Source organism: Anguilla rostrata, chromosome 3, assembly GCF_018555375.3.
Source record: "Anguilla rostrata isolate EN2019 chromosome 3, ASM1855537v3, whole genome shotgun sequence".
In the NCBI taxonomy this organism is placed as follows: Eukaryota; Metazoa; Chordata; class Actinopteri; order Anguilliformes; family Anguillidae; genus Anguilla; species Anguilla rostrata.
The window spans coordinates 50,871,028-50,891,030 of record NC_057935.1 but is presented as its reverse complement, the minus strand read 5'-3'; the positions used below and the strand labels follow the sequence as shown (position 1 = coordinate 50,891,030).

General features: G+C 40.7%; 1 protein-coding gene and 1 long non-coding RNA gene across 2 annotated transcripts; one reads left to right on the top strand and one right to left on the bottom strand.

Annotated features, from left to right (window-relative positions):
- Positions 1 to 740: 740 nt before the first annotated feature.
- syvn1 (synovial apoptosis inhibitor 1, synoviolin) lies at positions 741 to 12,809 on the bottom strand. Its single transcript, XM_064328133.1, has 16 exons — positions 12,159 to 12,809; positions 10,216 to 10,362; positions 9,564 to 9,656; positions 9,215 to 9,367; positions 9,005 to 9,053; positions 7,654 to 7,757; positions 7,134 to 7,260; positions 6,913 to 7,012; positions 6,640 to 6,705; positions 6,132 to 6,248; positions 5,795 to 5,952; positions 4,674 to 4,829; positions 3,516 to 3,656; positions 2,346 to 2,529; positions 1,993 to 2,090; positions 741 to 1,873 (listed from the first exon to the last, which is right to left on the bottom strand). The coding sequence occupies exons 2-16, from the start codon at positions 10,345 to 10,347 to the stop codon at positions 1,686 to 1,688; spliced, it is 1,866 nt and encodes a 621-aa protein (XP_064184203.1). The 5' UTR covers positions 10,348 to 10,362; positions 12,159 to 12,809; the 3' UTR covers positions 741 to 1,685.
- A 551-nt stretch (positions 12,810 to 13,360) lies between these two features.
- LOC135251088 (uncharacterized) lies at positions 13,361 to 19,994 on the top strand. Its single transcript, XR_010329077.1, has 3 exons — positions 13,361 to 16,178; positions 16,832 to 16,866; positions 19,196 to 19,994. It is a non-coding gene; the product is annotated as an uncharacterized LOC135251088 (long non-coding RNA).
- Positions 19,995 to 20,003: the final 9 nt, after the last annotated feature.

Sequence of the window (20,003 nt, the reverse complement as noted above, 5' to 3'; positions counted from 1 at the left end):
CCAGCAGACACTGTGGCCCTCCAAGATTTGAATGAGATTCCTGATTCAGTCCTAAAGCAGTAAGAAGCAGATACAGCCTCCATTTGACCAGACATCAAAAATGCCAAAATATGAAACTATAATGGTAAAACACTAGGAACGATGCCCATAATGAAATAGCTTATGAAAGAACTTACATAATTTAGTACAACTAGTAACAATGGTTTTTGTAAATGTAATATTTAAAATATTTTAAAGTCAAGACGTTAGTTATAATGTTCATGCTTTCCATGGATTAAACCACAACTTTGTTGACCTCCTCAAAATGATCGGCCACAAAAAAGCCTCGACAATGCAAGTGTGGGGGAAAAAGACAAGGTTGTTTGGAAGGGGCAAAGTGCAATACATGACAATATACAATTGTCTGGATTGACACTAAAAACTGGGAACCAGAATAAACTGCATCCATCTGTATAGTGGACACAGTTGTCCAAGGAAAGGCTTTTAGATCACTCTTCAAATGGCTACATTGACTACAGTTGACTACAAGGAAATTAACAGTATCAGATGCAGGACTGGTTTATCCAGTTAATTAGCATTTCACTATAGGTAATTAGTTCCCTTCTTACGTCCATCTGTAGAGCAGCTGAATAAGTCTTCAAACCCCTGTTGCCTAAACTGCATGGCACTGTGTGTGACAGATAACCTCTTAAATACATTCTGGACACTCCAAGACACATGTACACTCTCACAGCCAATACTACATTTGAATGGTTTATTCAGCAGTATGTACATATTCTCCTATTAAAACTCTTTATACATTATGTACAAGTTAAATTAACCCTCCTTTGTTTCCGTTTGAGCTTAAAAGCTCAAAGCTCACATCTCCGTAGTCATGGAGAAAGAAAAACCAAAATAGGCCAAGGAAACGGGCTAGCTTGCAGCTTTAAGTCCACCATTCAGAGCTCAAATCCAGCTGGCCACAAGCCCCCCGCCTCATCCCACAATTCCCAAAGGCTGAAAGATTTGTGTAACTTGGACTGCCAAAGCAACGGGAAAAAATAACAATTTAAAAAAAAAAAAAATGCAAGTTTTAAGGAGATGAAAAATATTGTGAAAACTTTCATTTGGGCCTGCCCTGACAGGGAAAGAGATGCACCCCAACAGTAAACTTGTGCCTGGGTGGGCTGTGTCACTGTTGAGACCTTCAGGATATCTGAAGCATCAGACTCTTGACACTCCAATGATAAGAACCCTGTCTTGGACCACACCAATATGCTTCAAGCATTCTGGCTGACTGCTTTACCATTAATCTTCAGTGTGGTGTGAACAGGACAGGAGACACAAGCACACACAGCCTAGCAGAGTGCATGTTTATCAGGTGAAAGAAAAATAAAATCCAAAATGACAGAACTGATTCAAGAAACAGGGCTTCACAATTGCTTCTATATAAAGCGAAGGCCTTGCTTGAAGAGGCTGGAAACTGTACTGTGTTAGTGAGTCTGCAGAGCCTGAATGGATCCTCTTTGTCACTGTAAATAGGAGTGTCCCACTTGAGCTACTGCGCTGTGTGAGAATCAGAGCGGATGCGCGTGTGCCTGTCTGTTGCACGTGTGTGTGTGAGTGAGAGAGAGAGTGTGCGGTGTGTGTGTCAGCCGTTAGTCTATGCGCTTCAGAAGGGATCAGTAAAGATCAATAGCCGTTTATCATTGATCAGGGGGTGGGGCAGTGTCCAGTTTGCGAAGGCGTCGTCTCCGCAGCTCTGCGGTGTTGGGTGCCCCGTCTTCACCCTCTTCATCTCCCTCATTCCCCTCGTCCTCTCCAGCCTCTTCGCTTTCCCTCTCCGTGGTGGAGTCTGGCTGGGTGAAGCCTGCTGCCCCATTAACAGATTGATCTGAGAAAAAGACAAAGGATGATGAAAATCTGGTGTGGGACAGTTTGACACTTCCCAATCCTAACACTAAACATAATGTGCACCTAACCCTACATCGGTTGTCCCTTGCTGTGACTTACTGCTTTGAGTGCTGTTCTCAGCACTGCCAGTAGGGGGTGTCGACTCCGTCTGAGCCCCTTCAGCTGGCTCACTGCTAACAGTCTCAGAACGGGGAGGGCTGAGGAAAAAGGAAGGTATCAAGTGAACACAATGATATGAAGGTGTGATATGAAGTATGCAAGACAACACTTGTATCATGCAAGTAATAGTTTGGAGAAAACATCTGACTAGTGCAGTAAGGACACAATACAGAACATACAGAGATCAGAAAACCAAGTATTAAAATAATCCACACAGGCAGTTGCACAAAGTAAACGGAGTAACTACCAACCTGACAATGTTTAAATGAGGGAGAATGGGGTGCAAAGCATACCTGAGTGTGGCAACAGTGGTGAGGTAGTGGTGGATGTTGAGCATGGCGGCGTCCAGCAGCGTGTGGATGTTGTGAAGACACTGCAGCCTGGCCTCAAGGCCCCGCCTGCCCTCCTGCTCCAGCTCCCTCAGCTCCGCCTCTGAAAGGGTGGACAGCGCTGCCGGGGGCGGAGGCATAGAAGACACTGAAAGGGCAGAGGGGACAGGACAGTTTAGCAGAAGCTGGTAGGTGTAAAGTTTTACATTTTTACTGAAGACTGAAAACCTATTCATATACAAGTCTTCAGATGTAAAATGAGCTTTAGCTCACCTGCTTAAAGGCATACTATGCAGGATTCTTTACCCTTGCTGTGGTCCTGTCTTTACAATTAAGAGAAGTCACCTCTGTCTTCAACACTGCCCACTCACCCAGAGTACCCCACTTAATGTAACTAGCTGGACAGCTAAAGGTAATGTTATTACCGTGAAGTGAGTGACCATTAATGACAGCAAGATGGCAGATTCGATCATAGCTCAATTAATTTCATAATGCTGAAAGTATAGTTTAATTAATCCCATTATGTTGAATGCAATAGCGGTTTTCAAACACTTATTGTCGCTAGCATCACACTGCAACGTTACGGGCTGGTCCAATAAAAAACAAGCCAACTCCGTATTGCTTTCCATCCCCTTGGCGAACTTCAGCAGGTGCCACCAAGGAAAAACAGTTCCAAGGATAACCAGTTCTTGCACAAGTCCTGGCAGCTTGTCTTTTAGCTTCCCTATATCTACCTATCTAGCTAACAACAAACACACGCTAAGCCACACCCACTTCTCCCCACGCAGAAGAGTGCTACGCCCAGAAATGTCCCAAACACATTTCACAATAACAAATACAGGGAAAGGTGCATTAATTCAGTGAAAGCATGATTACCAGTGCATCATAGGTAAGCCTTAGCATGGTTATTTTATAATACTTTCAAGGTAAAAATCCTAAAAATTATGCCTTTAAGTCGAGGAAAAGGAGTTTGCAAACGGCAAAAAAATAATGCTGCACTATTACCCATCTAACTGTTACAGAGCAAGTATGTGTGCACTCAAGCTGTATTTGCTCCTTTAATAATATTGTAAAATTAAAATCGCATTACAGGCTGACAGCAGCTCAGCACCAGGTTCTCATTTCTGTTCTTACCAAAGGGTGGAGGAGGAGGGGGCACAGCCAGCCAGGGAGCCGATGGAAATGGTGGGGGAAAGGAAAAGGGGAATCCTGGCATAGCACCTCCTGGTGGTGGAGGTACAGCATCAGTGCCAGGCTGGGTTGCTTGACTGGTGCCTAAAACAAAAAGGTTAGAGGTCAGGCAGCACTAACAATACCTTTATAATACTCAACAGATTGAAAGCAAATGCATTAGCACACCATATCCTCAAATAACCTGCCATTCATTCTACCTTTAGGACTTGTTAGGATAGGATTACAGAACCACACTTTTTTTTTTTGATTTAGCACTATACGTTCAGCCAGTGACATAGCAGGGGCAAACCCTTTCCTGGGGGTTGAAAAGCAAATCGTGAGAAAGGAAAGGGTGGTGTAGAGATCCTGGACGGTGGGAGATTTATTTATTTAGCTAGATTAATTGTGTTTGTCGCCCAAACAATTTTGGAGTTACTTTGAGAAGCCACCGCAAGGCCCTGTTCACTTTTTTTGTACATACATGTACATACAATCTTTGTTAGAGTAACGGGTATGGCTACCGGGTAAGTATTCTGAACATTCTCGGACACCTGAAGATAGTCGCCTGCAGCGGAAAGCTCAAGCAAGGGCTTCGCCTAATGACCATCGCTGCCATGGGAAACTACCAGAGAAAGGAAACCTCAGACTGGGTGAGTTGCCTACCCTTCCTGCATGTGGGTTTGGGACAGCCCCACTGCAAGTGCCAGCAGGTTTTGTTTTGTTTTGAGTTTTTCCACAGTTTCACACATGATTTTTACACAATACCAGGTTAGACTTGATAAGACAGAAAGCTTGTTGTAGGAACGAGCTCAGTAGGTGAGTTGTAACAGACTACTGGAAATCATGAGAGCTCCACTGCAGACACCAAATAGTGAATGATCCAGTTTAGAAGTCGAACGGAGGAGCTGAAGCTAGTAGCGTGGCAGGGGTCCATTTGCATAACAGTAGTATCTGCTACAGGTTGGTGTCTGCAGCTTTCGGACAGTATCATGTAAAAGCAGCCTGACAAACCACAGATTTATCATGCATGGGCCCCTCTGCATGACTACTCCCCTGCAGTCAGCTCTAAGGTTCCCATGTCAAATCAGAGCGCCCCGAGGGTGTGGCTAACGGTCTCACCAGCTGCCTGTGCCTGGGCTCCTTCAGTGCTGGACTGGGGGGGCTCAGCAGCACCTCCTTGGGCACCAGCAGCAGCAGCAGGTGGCGGCGCCCCAGGGAAGGGCCCCCAAAAGGGGAAGAGACCTGGAGGGAATGGTGGCATCACTCCAGGGGGCACTGAAGAGGAAGAGTGAGGGCCAGATATTGTTACAGCAATGTCTATGCCAGGGGTCACTACACATCAACTACTTGGAGATCATTCAGCAGTTTTAATAGACACAAAAAACATCGCAATGGGGCAGCAGAATAGATTAGGGGTCCTCAACCTTGGTCCTGGTGTACGCCTGGTGTTTTGTTCCAGGGATGATACTGTTCACTTGAGTAAATGAATATCCACCAGCAGAATCATAATCATTCAGAAAAAAAAAAAAGTAAATCAGATTTTTTTTCCCCCCGCATCCTTTAAAAATAGTTGCCATAGTAATGGGCCAAGCAGGTATAACCTACATGAGGCGCTATAAGCCTATAGATTGCTATTGTATCTGTCAACGGTCATCACCATGGTAACGGCTAAAAGCAAGCCTTGCTAAGAGCCTATCAAAGAGCGTCGTTATGCGGGCTAGCCTAAGCTTTTGACATAAGATGACCTTTTATGCAAAGTGCGGGAGACTCTCACATTTTCTCCTCCAAGTATCGCACATTTGTTCTCTCAACTGTCACTCTCTTTCTTTCTTAAATGTCTTTGTTTTGGACTGTCGTCAAGTGTCAGAGATGGGTAACGTCAGCTTGTTAGCAGATTTCTAATGAAAATAAGATTATGCAAGAGGCTATGTCATTATGAATATGATTGTAACAGCACAGCCATTCCTCAAAAAATAAATGCATGAAAAACATTAGTTTCTTGGGTAAACTATCCCAAAAACTTATATGAGATATTCTTTCAGGAATGTATGTTCCTGACAAGATCCCTTGTTAAACATGTCAATTAAAATTATGAGTAAAATCTGCATATGCAGGGATAATCCGATGTCAGGGATGAGAACCTCTAGAATATATGTTTAGTCAGTTATAAAGGAGTTTTGTTGAAATCATTGTTTAAAACTCTAATTTTCCCTAGCCAGTCCCAACTGGCTGTTGCTTACCATTGCCAGCAGGTTGCACTGGAGGATTGACAGGTGGAGGCGGGGCTGGTGGCTGAGCAGGTGGCGGGGCGGGAGTCTGATTGGGCAGTGAGGCACGAAGGACATCCATGCGACAGGTGGGACAGGTCTGTTGTCTCTGGAACCACGACCGAAGGCAGCTGACACAGGGAAGAGGAAAGAAAGGACGTGGTCACCTTGCAATAATATCCAATTACATGACCGCTCGCCCAACCGTATCAAAATAGCTAACTGAGCGGTTCCTCTCCTTGCGGGGTCGTCAAAGTTAATCAGGTGGTAGGGGAGTGAAAAGCTTTACTGCAAAAGTCAGCAAGTGAACCTGGAGTGGAAGATGTGGTTGCAGGGCAACTTCTTTGCTCCGGTGACCATCTCTTCCCTGCAGATGATGCACACGTTGTCAGTGGCCTGTAGATCCTCAGGAGTGGCATCTGGGTAGCTGCCAGGAGAGAGGAAAATAAAAATGAGAAAGGACAGGCAGTTGTGGAGTTGAGGAGGGATAACAGGACGACCAACCAGCACTTTCTATTTCGTGGAAGTGACATAAAAATATAGATGCACTCTTCACAAACCCACTTAAAAACTAGTGCAAATTTAGCTGGCAGTCTGTGCATTGCAATAAGTCCTCCGCTACACCCCTTTACATCAGTTTAACATGGGACCCAGCAGTGCGCTGGCCACATAATCCAAATCGGTTTGATTCCCAGGTGTTAAGTGGGACATATTTCAACTGACCGTGTATACGCCAAATAAAAGTGCCAAAATGCTTGCTGGTCATAATTGAGGACACAGCGGTGATTTCATTTTCCTGTTAAAGTCGTGAGACTCACAGCGTGTTCATGTTGCGGATGGCTCTTCGGGACATGATCGCATCTGTGACTGCTTTCTTGAACTGCCTGGAAGAGGTAGAGGTGGAGGTAAAGGGAAGGCAGAGGGAGATTTAATGGACATCTAGAGATTGTGTGATTTAGTGATTAACTCACAGTCTCTCTGACCGTGTATGATCTGTGGCTATTCCGTCAACCGGAGAGCGCCTCAGTCAGTGCGTACTAATTTATGCAGCTCTAAGTGCACTGTGTTCAGGGCACGTGTATAGTGCTCACCTCATGGCCAGGTACATGGGGCGGATGGCAAAGAGGGGGAAGGTGTGCACCTTGATCATAATGGTCATGAACGCCATGTAGAGCAGCACCTTAATGAAACCTGGAACAGAGCGGGGAAGGCAGATTTAGCAGTGCATCATCATGTATTCAGTGAATGGCCAACAGAAACCTCAGTGTTTGGAGGAGAAAGCAAAGGTGCCTGGGGAAATGTTAAACAGTACCGGTGAAGAGTTCGGTGTACAGCATATAAACCGCCTTGTTGTCCCAGGGGTTCTCACTCTGCAGGTCAATGGTATGGAGGGTGTACTTGATGAAGGTGGTCAGGACCATGGTCATCAGGATAGCATACTGAAAGGACAAGGGGAAAACATGTCCTATCAAGTACCAACACACAAGCAGCCTTCCATATCTATGAGTAAACCCTACTATGCTCAACTACACATGGCATGAGAACAGATCAAAGAAATTAAAGAGCAGAGGAGATTACCATTGTTAACCATCAGAAACTATAAACCGTTTCATGCAGGCTAGCAAATCTACATTTGACGTAAATTAGAATACATAATGGTGCATAATCACTTTGGTATTAGAGCATAAAATTAATTCAACATTTATTTATGGTATTCAACATAAAACCAAGGGAAAAAACCGAAATGCTAGAAAAGGTGCATCATGCCATATGCTTGTGAATTTGCACAGCTATGAGAGCGGGATGCGCACATGCATAACAATCTCACAAACCTCAAACCCGAAGACCAGTTGGACTGAGGCCCCCCGTGTAATGATGCTGTGACAGGCATGATTGACAAACAGGAAGTCTAGGACTCCCAGCAACAACATCAGAGCTGCGAGAAGCAAAGGAGAGTTGGCAGAGAAAGAGCGGCATTAAAATGTATTGTCCCACCCATTCACACAAAAAAACTCATTTCACTACATCAGCTTGAATTTGGGGCATATTTAATCTTACCCCTCTTAAACATTTAGCTATTAAAACTCAGTTCATCTATTACTTCCATCGATTCTGCATGCAAAACGTTTCCAAGATGTGCAATTTATCCTTGTACAACTGAGTATGTAAAAAAGGTATCTGCAGTTCCGTACTGCTGACAAAGTCTCATCTGAAATAAATAGAGTGAGTGGTAATATGGATCACAAAAATAAGGTTTGGGTCACAATTAATCTGCCTACAACAGTGAAAATGAATTGCATCCTGAGTGACTCAATCTCAACAAAAGTTACTCATGCATCAAAGCACTGTCTATAAGCCATTAATTAAAACATGCCAAATTTAGGCTTGCTGTTAAAAGTATTGATAAATCAAAATGTGGCCAAGTTTCATTTATTGCGTGGATGTATGAAGTTGCATCTGAATTCTGTGTGTTTCCATGAGGTCAGAAGCTACATAATTTAATGTTCTGAAGGGCTGAGAGTCTGTGGTTATTGTGGTGATTTCTGTAGAAAACCCTGAAAAGTGCCAAACAGTGCAGTATAGGTATGGGGCATGCCCACCAAGGCGTAACTTGGCTGATGGCATACCAGCCATCTTAATATAAAAGGTCAGTGCTGGCATTGCTCAAAAGCAACGGGAATTCCACATATTTGCTTGCAAAGTGAAAACGGTTGCAAAGGAAACAGTTGATACATCAACAACAGTGACCCAAGGTCATCTTGCTTCCAGTGCACCTGCAGCCGGGATATTTGCATATGTCTGAAATAGACTTGGGCTTTCCACTCTCTGTACTCAGGTCTCTGGGGAAACGCTGCATTACTTTAAGTAGTTAACGTGGCAGGCTACAGTTATTGTAACCGATTCTGAAATACGCTGGACAGAGCTGGTCCTAACTGGACTTTAACAAGTGGATAGTAAATACTGCCAACCAAACCATAAAAATTGCTAGCATGCAATTGCACTGCACGGTTTTCAGTTCAAACATGTTTTACATAAGTTCACTTCATTGGATAAAATTTGGTTGAAGCACTTGGAGGGATTTTGTCAGAGGGGGGTGTGCCGAATGCAAAGAGAATGGTTGACTGACAATGCCAACCTGAAGACTGAAAATGGGGGTATAGTTTGCCCTTAGTCTATACTCACACAAAACTCTGAAGTGGAATATCCAGGAGATGTTAGGACTCCTTTCCATCTGCGGGAGAGAGAGACAAGGCCAGGTGTTGGGGTCACTAGAGTAACGACTGGATTTATCCTCTTTTTTGACCACAGAAAAGGCCACCTGCCCATCCGTGACCCCCCAAATAAATAAATAAATAAATAAATAAATAAATAAATAAATAAATAAAAACTCACAAAGTCCACCCTGTCTTCTGCCAGCCAATGGAAGCACTTGAGGAAGAGCAACAGGGTAAAGAGGGCCACAAAGCGAGGGGAGAAGTCATCCCGAAACACTGTGAAGGCCAAGCAGGTCTCTGTCACCGCGTACCAGGAGCGCTCGATCAGGTGCTGAGGGGAGAAGACAACAAAAGAGAATAAAGATAGAGGGGAAATTAATATATTCATAAACATATAACACCGTAAGACAAAGATTTACACAAACACGTTATGAGGTACTGCTGTAGTGACATCCCCCCACATAGAACACATGCAGAGAATAGTGAGATTGGACACTGGAAACGAAGGACAGGAAAAGGGCTCACACCTCCATCTCCGCAGCTCTCAGCTGCCCAAAGAAGACCTTCCGCATGAACTTCCCCAGCAGGAACACCAGCACAAAGGCCTGGATATACAACACCTACAGCAGGAAGTTAAATACAGAATAAGGGAAACCTGCCAGTAGCTCACTATCATGCAATACAAACAAAGGTAAAGATACAGTTAATATTTATCAACCTGAAAAGGTTTTCACTTTTGCCAATACCAGTTAGACACAAATAATATGAAGAGAACAATGTACCAATACATTCACAATATACATTTACTTAAAATCAGCAAAAGAATGAACTGACACCGAAACAATAAGATTTTAAATGGTCAATCCCGGTACACATTATGTTCCAAAAAAATTCAATTCCCTCATATTTATTTCTGCAAATGGTCTAGTAGGTGACACTGTGGAGAAGTGGCTTTAGGACAGTGCACTTAACTATGTTATTACACTCTTTTCTTGTCTCTTTGAGTAAGTTACTCCATCAGAACTGCTAGAGAAAATAAGCTCTATAAATAGATGGTGAAATGAAAAAAGTCAGTGATTAAGTTAAACGAATAAATTGAGTCTGTGCACTTTCATGCTGCACTCTACAACACCATGTATGGCATGGCTAGTGACAAGTCATTACTGTATTTTCACTCACAGCCATGCTGGGGCTACTCTTGGTGAGGTAGACCACAGTGGGGTAGAACTGGTGCTTGAGATAGTAGGCATGGGCAACCACTGCCCCAGTCAGGGCCAGACTAGTGGCTGTCACCAGGGCTGCTCGCACCATCCTTCAGTCCTGTCGCTGAATGAGGATTTAAAAAAACAGGAACAAGTGGCACACATTAAAATGAAGGCGCAGTCCAAGAAAGGAGGGTTTGATTGATTGTTCGCGGGGGAAGGGGGATGTGTAACAAAGTAACAAAGACCAGGCACCCAACTGCAGGGCACAATTTTTTGTTGTGCTGAACTCTTGCATTGAGAAATGAGCTAAATCAACTTCAACACAACAGACTATATTCACCACCTGAAGGTGCATTACCCCACTGAGGACTGGGGGGGGTGGCACTTTAAGATTACAGTCATCTTGAAGTTATCTGCACACAAACGTAAGACCGCAAAACTGCGGTCTACACAGAAATGATTGTTCCAAGAATTACAGTGTTGTGAGGAAAAGAAATAATGTAAATGGTGGAAATTAAGACACTCTTTGATAATCCTTTTCCTCTGGTGATTTCATACACTAGGTCCTTCTACATTCTACAGCAAGACATTGCATTTCTGTTGCACCTTCAGTAGCACTGCCATGAATATCCATATCCTTCCCACAAATGTTTCCATGAACTTCAAAATGCAAAAAATATTTTCATATTTCTGGAAATTCAGCTGCATTTAACCAATGCAGATACAAGGAAGGTGCAAGAAACTGGTGAGGTCTGCAGCAAGAAATTGTAAAAGGTTCTATTAAACTGCACTGTATAATTATATAATTACTTTAAACATGTATAAATGCCAACTGGTACCATACTGTATCCTTAGATGCTCGTAAAATGTAAAATATTATATGGATCCAAAAATGTTTATTCTGAGAATATTATTTAATAACATATTTACAGTAATTTTATATATATGTAGGCATAATCTGTTTGAATGTTCTGTTACTGCAACCAGTTAAATGAGAAGATTATAACCAGAGATCAGGACCTATGGATTATACAAATATGGTGGACTGCGTTTCTGAGGCTCGAGGATTTCACAACCTAAGTCCTTAATATAATTCTTCAGTGGAATCTGCATTTACACCTAAGCAAACATCTGCATTAGCCATGATCCTTCTTGGTGTGGGGACACACCTTATCCCCAAGTCACCACAACTATAAAACTAAAATTTAGTGGTGGTCATAGTACGTGGCTGAAAGCTTTAAACCCCCCCATCCATTATATGTTGTAATTGCAGAAAAATTTAAATTAAATAAACTGACCACCGGAAAAGATGGATAGAGAAGCTTAAAATTCACGAGTCTTGTTTTTACAGGACATGAAACGTTTGAGTAACGGGTAACTAATTCACCAAACGTTAGTCTACCTAACTATTTGGTGTCTTCATAACTACTGTCTTGCTAGCGACTCATGTAACTAACTAGATAATTGTAATAACCTGCGTTGGTATTTAAGTCAAACTATTAATTAAACAAATTCTGGCAATCAGTGTCAGTTAAGTAGTAAGCAAGCAAGCTGACCCATAAACGTCTCTGGTCATCCATTTGACACAAGGTTATTTTGTTTGCGGTGTCATAAACGTGTAGTTACAAATAAAGATCCGTTTAGCTAGCACACCAGCACGTTTACAAATTACCTAGCTAATTCTACATATGGGTTGGATTGTCTAGTTAGCTTGCTAGTTAGCCAACTGTTAACGTACCATTTTTATTCACCCAAGCAGGCCATCAACATAGTAGTTTATCGTCGTGCATATGCCAATATTAGACATCACACTGACATATATGACATATTAATGACAAACTGTGTTAGTGTTGTCTGTGTCAATTAACACAAGCCTGTTAGTGAAGTATGTAACGTCAGAACATGGACCTGACTTACCGACTTCTGTCGCTGTCGGAATGCGTTTGGTCCACGCTCAGTCCGGGCCGACCTCCAACGGGTGGAGTGTGGACGGAGACAGGTGGGAGACGTGATATCTCCTTTGCCGTTTTCCTTTTATATAATTCCAGTCTTTTCCTATTTCAAAGACTAGTCTCCGCCAACTAAACGATTGGCCTATCGCTGTCTTTTCAGAAAGCAAGCTAACTAGCCAGCTAAATGTTCATCTTGCAGCTCAGCAAAGAATGGACACCTCACTTCCGGTACGGGCCAAACCAGTAATTCCAGAGGTTGTGACCGTTATTTACGATTATCTACTCCAGCACTGAATTTTATTCCTTAGAAGTTTAAGATATATATTTGTAAGTTTAAAAAATCAACTATGAAAAATTGAAGAAAATACAATGATAAGCCGTCGCTTGCTGTTATTGATCATGTTCTGTATCACCCCTACTTAGGCCGTACCAACTATGCTATAAGTTTATGAAGTACACAAAATTAGCTTGACAGCAAACTAAAGTTAATTTTAATAATCGAAATATCATCAGTAAAGCAAATAATATTCTTCCATTGTCCACGTACTCTACACGCATCCAATGTTATACACTCACGTCGTGAGGTCGCTAACTAGTTAATTTATTTATTTATTGTCAAAGCCCCGCCTATACAGCCACATACTTTTCGAATCCGTGTCGAAGCGTAATAGGATCGCGAAGACCAATATACTGCTACCGTAAAACCTAGCACACAGTTACACATACGCTTTCAAAAACCAACCAATTGAAACTCATATCTTTAATTTAGAATATAACCACTATTCCTATCGTTAAGATGATATGTTCGCTGCATTCATAATGGAGTGCATTTCATGTGTCGTATTTATCGATTAATTTGCCGGTGCGTCTTTCGTATTCACTGGGAAATCTTGTTCTCTGTTCATTTTCAGCGAATATCGTATTTTTAACAACAGGGTTCCGCCTGTATCACTGTTTTCTGAATGTTCCAAATACCTTAGTTGACAATGCATTATATCGATTGTTTACAGTCTGAAGGGCATTTTGCAACTGACACGTCATAACTTCAATATTGTGCGTCTTTATTTGGTTTATACGGTAAAATACAACGCGGACCAATAGTTTAGGAGAGTATACGGTTACGCCAATCAGAGCCTGGCAAGTGTTCTGTCACGCATGAGCATTGAGCAAAGGTAAGCAAGCATAAGAGAAGTTAAGCCTATTCCAAATGGGTTATGTTTATAAAATGTCGAGGAAAAGCTGATATTTTTCATTTTATAATAACTTATCTTGTCTATCTATCTGTCTATCAACAAATCTATCTATCTATAGATATAGATAGATCGATAGATAAAACGACGAATAGATAGATAGATATTCTTTTTTAAATTCACATTTATTTTGAAATGTGAATTATGGCCATGTATGTGTTTTACCATTTTCTGCTCAAAGTTGACGGTCACTTGCTACGCCCCTGAGTACAAGATCGATGCCAAGACAAGCACAACATGAAATTTGCAATAAGACAATACAGGCTTCGCCACTTGTCGAAATGTTTTGGGAGGAATTGCTGTAAAGTTTGTGGCTTTTGCTGCCATCTCGTGGATACAACTTCAACATAGACAAATTCAACATTAATTCCATGAAACGTGCAATAAGTGTTGTATCATATTCAGTTGCATAACAAAATAAGATGGATGATAGCATCCAAGCAGAAGCCTGACTTTCTTAAGATTGTTATCAATAATACACCTGAATTTATTTATTATAGTGCATTCTCACTATGACATGGTCAGATTGCACAGGGACATGGGAATTGTTTAATAGATAAATCTCAGCTCCTTTCAAACCTTTTTGCTCTACTGTGAGTGGGCTGAATGAGGAAAGAAAAACTTTGCATATATTTCCTCACATACATTATACATATTATTCTTTCATACATCTGAATATTGAATGAGGATAAATGCAACCCAAGTTCTCCATCCACACTGAAACCTGTAGCCTCCAAGTTAACCACCAGTACATACTACCACCCTAATCTGTTTAAAAACAATTAGCTGAACAAATACTTGTGTGCATATATTTTGAGTATTGAAACCACAGAAAAGTACTAATCCCAGAGTATGAACACATTTAGTGAGCACATCTCAGGGGGGTTCTGGTAATTCATTTTTCATACTTACGCTTGAAACGTAAATCTGAAAAACAACTCAATGACAATATTGTAGGTACCAGCTGAACAAAAGTTTTTTGGGGGTTTTTTGTACCGTAAAATTGAATTCATGTAGAGTGCTGGGAATAACTAAGTGTCCCTCCTGCTACTTATTTATTTATTTATTTATTTATTTATTTATTTATTTATTTATTTATTTATTTATTTATTTATTTATTTATTTATTTTTTAAAACAAAATTTGATTATCACATAAGTCCTAGTGAAGATAAAAGGTGATGTGCGGTGGTGGGATTCACTTTTTCACATCACTGTACATTGTATTTGGAAGTGTAAATAAAGGATCGGGCTAGATTTTTCCATCAAAAATAGGTTTGTTATCTTATTTGATTTTTTCCATCCTAAAACAGTGACAAAATGTGCCAATTCTTTCTTCACAAAATAGTGTAGTGCAAGGTGAGCTCATACTACTGGAATTGACTAGTGTCATTATTTGTTTTACAGTAGTATTTTACGTTGTGTTTTATCATCCAGAACTTCTTGTCCATTTTTAACTGCTGTGTAAATAAAATGACAGATCTTTGCCCTCTCTCTCAGATATGTCTCAACTCCTACAGTCACAGGATTATGAGGTCATCTAAACACCTTGGGTACTCAATTCTAGACCATTCCAGGTTCTCCAGACCGCACGTTGTATCTGTGTATGCATCAATGCTGTATGTGTGGCACCATGTATGCAAATATGAATGCAGACACTACAATTCATAAGCACACTGCAACCGTACATACTTCGTTCCTTGAACATTGATACTGAATGGATATTTTTGCTCAGCAGAGATATAACAATGCTTGACTATTTTTTTCTTCTCAGAAAGCAACACAAATTGTAATTTTCATGGGTGGTATCTGTGACAAATTCTTAGTTGGAGCCTTGTTAACTTTAAGACAGAAAACTCCACACAAATTCCAACATAAATGCAAAGTTTCATTCTTGTCCCAGCCAAATATGGAAAAATAAAAATCCATAATAAATGATTATAATTATTCCCATTGCTGAAGACCAAAATTATGTTTTTAGGAAGCCGGGACAACAGAGCGTGGCCTGTTATGATGCCCTTCGATTTTTTATTCTATTAGACTTTCATTTGGACAGATCATAACCTCTGCATTGATCGGCCATAATCTACAGGAAAATCACATCTGCTGTTTTGATAAACACAAGCCTATTCCCCAGCTTTACCTTGATTATATTAACCTAGGTCCAAATCACCTTTGTGTAATATAACAGCAGACTTGCTTTACAATCATATTACAGCTGACTGTACAGTTTTAGTATGAACAACTTTTTAGTTTTAGTGGTGCTATGTGTTTAAAGCTTTTCAACATTCTTAAAGTTACGAGGATTGTAAATCGGTCAGGTGAGGCAGAAATTACTGCCGGGAGTCAACAGTTCACCATGTATTACATATATGTAAAAAAACAACATGATGAGTGATATTAAAGGCTAATATCAACATAAAGCATATTGACATTATGAGTATGTGCAAACACTCATCTAAAAAACGAACATTAAAACAAATACAACCATATCAACATGCAAAGTGCTGACTCGTTTCACTCGAAAACACACAGGTACAACTCTTGGTAAAGACTGGATGCTGGACTTGTACACTTTGGACACCATATATAAAAGGTGATGGCAAGAGGGCTTATTGGTTACAGGTCTATGTGACCGGCTGTCTGTGTGGTATTATGCTTTCCCTCTGTTTGCCTTGGGTCTTTCTATGCCTGGTTGTGAACATGCAGGCTGAGAAACCTCGTCCGACTCCTTGCAGTAAGTATATAATCACTTACTATGCATATAACATTTGCTGTAAGCACATTTAATTTTGAAGACCATTAATTATTTACTATAAACAGTTACTTTTTAATGATTCATTTCAGAAGATAATAAAAACCCTGAAATATGATTTGGCATTCTGCTAATTTAAAAACAAGACTTGACTCCTATACATCATTCAACATGGATCTTGTATGAGAAGACATCCCTTATCTAACAAAAAATATATTACCACATATTGAGAAATATTACTGTACACTGTAATAAATGTAATAATACTGTAATAAATGAAACAATATGTTTAAATATATGGAAGAACTACATATATATTTTATATACATGCCAATATTTTTATATTGTTAGATTCACAAGATATATTGTTATATTCATAAAATATTCTGACATGAGTCTGTCATGAGTATTGCAGGGATAGAGAAAAATATAGAGCAAAACATTGATCTTTGATTTAACAATACTCTTTATAAAGAAGAAAGACTTGAGAGGTATTCCTGCAGTTCTCAAGGTCTCATGAATATTGCATAAACTTGTGATTTTTCTGTTATACTGGTGAAATCATGAGATCACCTGAACCACAGTATTGAATGTAAGTCTTCAACAAATGTATTCTTTTTGTCTTGACTTCTCAGAGCCACCACCACTCTTTGAAGGACAATTTGTGGCTGTGAGTACTTTTTTTTTTTTTTACAATCTATTTAAGTATTTCACTGCTGCATAAATCTGTGGTTACATCCTGGAAACTTTGAGAATTCCCCCTCACATATGTAGAATCAGTCAGGTGGCCTGTGCCTTATCCATGTTATTGAACTATTGTTTTAGTACAGAGCTTTTTACTGCCATTACATGATTTAAATCTTCATCTCCATGTTAAACATTGGATAGCAGAATATGTATTTCACGATAGTTAAGGGGCCTTTTGTGATGACAGGTGTTGGGTCGTACTCCGTGATTGAGTCAGAGACAAAGATCATTTGATTGATGGAGCTCATTTTCTCTGTGAGGGCAGCAAGAAGTATTGAGTGGCCTGACAGAGGTCATGCATGGTGTACTCTATTAGGAAGATGGCATAAGAGATGGAGGTCATAAAAGATCTCTCCGATTCGTCTCATATTAGCTGCAGTCTAGTGTGGAGTGCAGTTCTAAGTTACGCTACCAGCCAAAAAAGGTATGGTTATTCCAACTGCGGGAGAATACACAGAACAGTAGCTCTTCAAATAATGTTAAAAGATCAGAACCAAGGCATTGTTTTTGGATGGAATTCAGGAGACAAAAATGAGCCAAGCTGATGTGTGGGAAGACAGGGTGCAGGGTGCAGTAACAGTATACAAACAGATACAAAGAGAATGTTTGACAGAGTAGACCAGCCAAACTGTAAATAAAGGGTGTTTTCATAGAGGACTTACCAACCTTTCAGATCTGATCAGGAAAATTGCTATTTAAATGTTCTAAATATATTTTAAGTACACAGCTCAAATTGCTCTCACCCTTTCAGACAATTGGCAAGGACACCACTTTTTTTGGAGAATATTTCAATGATGACTGCAGGGAGAAATTTCGCATGAGGCTTTCTTTTCCAAATAAGACCGTGGCTTCGGACCAGCTCACACTGTTCAAAGAGGTGCTGTATGAATCTGACACATGAGCAAAAATTGACAGCAGACAACAGAGACGAACTGAGATACCACAGACACAAGCAGCTGAATGGATAAGCTTTCAGTTTGCAGAAATTCATTTATTATGCAGAGAAACAAAACAAGCTTTTCTGACCTCCAATGGTCAAGATTCATCTTTCGTTCTTTGTGTTGTATTTTGTATCTTTCATTGTCCTGCAAAAAAACAGTGTTCATTGTTCTGTGGGATTTTTAAAAGCGGACGTTTCTCTCCTTTCTCCTGAAATCAGAAAGTCATGTTCGACATCTCTTACGAGCACAAGACCTGTGAGAGAAAGCCCATTAATCTACCATTCCCCCCAATGTCTATACCCCCAGCAGCAGTGTTTGAAAAGCAGTTTGTACTGGGAAGCCTCTCTGAGCCTGGAAAAGGCTTGCTGCTGAACGTGTGGTCCGGTACAGACCCACAGGTGACAGGTGAGCTCTGCAGCACTTCAAACCAACTGAGACACACTAAACCAAGACAGAGGCTAAATGTGTCTTCTCACCAGTGCATGAGAGTACTTCATGGGCTGCCCATTCTCTACACAGTATCAGCAATGATGCTTTTAAAAGATGCTTATTTATCACAGCTTGGCATCCAGGTTACATTTTAAGACCTGTTCACACTGTTGTCAAGCGAGCAATAAATAGGTTTAACCTTTAACATTTATGGTGTCAACATTGTCAGCTAAAATGCATTTTTTAATCACGTTCATAATTAAATTGATTAAAATTGTACTTAAGCCTAAAGCAACACTTTTAATTTATTTAATTTACACGTCAGACATACACAGCTTCCAAGTGTAACATGGATTTGATATGAAATTAAAAGAATGTATTTTCGGGTAAAGCACAATGATGCAGTAACCAATACAAAAATTCAGCCTTAATTAGTTTTGAAAAGACCTGTTCTTATAACTATGATTAGGCTTAAGTCAGTTCATATGAGGAAAGCTCTGTAGGCTGGCGTTCATTGTTCGTACCAAGTTCAATAATACCAATGGTGACTTATGACCACATGACAAGAATTAGAGTATTATTTCTTACCATGTGATCATAAATGTTGCAATCAGTCATGCAACAAGTGAACATACTCCCAGTATATGTCTGACAAAAATGGAAGTGCTAATAAACCCTCACATAGGCCATTTATAACCCTATAACCACTGTCATGCAAGTCATGCATGTGTGCAGACATTGCTTGTGTGATAACAGCAAGCTCAGACCCTTAAAATACAGCCCAGCCAGCATGCCATGGCAGTACTAAAGTTAGCAGAGGAAGGAATCCTGATGTACCTTTTTCTGTCTGTCTGGCTGTCTCTCCGTCTCTCACACACACAGGCCACTATGAAGTAACAAGCACAGAAGATGGCTGCCTGCCCATCGGCACCAAATATTACAAAGGGCCAGAGTGGCATACCACGGTGTAAGTAACTGCTGTGCATATGTGTGTGCTGGCACAATAGTGTTCCTGTGTCCATCCCTCCAAGCCTACTTGAGTGTTTCTATTCCGTAATAGACATTTGTTGGGTGTATGGTAGTAAAGAATGAGCATCCCAACTGGAGGCACGATTGCACAGATCACAGAGAATATATTACATTTGTCTACCTGAACCAAGATGTCCAGAGGTCACCACTGATCACATGATTTAAACCTATAATGAGGCAGGCTCTTTTGCCACAGGACGCACCGTTCTGAACTGGTCCCAATTTATTTCTAGCTTCCATGATGTGGTATATGGCATAAAAGACCCAAATGTCTTTATCCCTCCCTCCCTCTGCAAGACAAGCCAGGCAGAGAACTCAAATGAGGTGGACGGCTGAGATCTACTGTACATTGTTCAACTGGCATAAATGCAAATAGAAAACTAGCTCATTTTGATGATTTATCCATAGTTGTAAGTTAGGTCTCCTACTTAATGTATGTTGCTGGCTCCCCATCAGTCAAGTCCAATATATCTAGACAATGAAAGAAGGAAACTTCGTTATGCATGGGGTCTGTTCAGGATTTAGGATATTTGACAAGGACATGCTTGGATCATGTCCTGTATTAAAATAACTAAAACTATTGTGGTGGCAAAGAGCTATGCACAGGATTAAATAAAATAAATCAAAAAATAAAACGCATCAAAACATACTGGCCACCGTG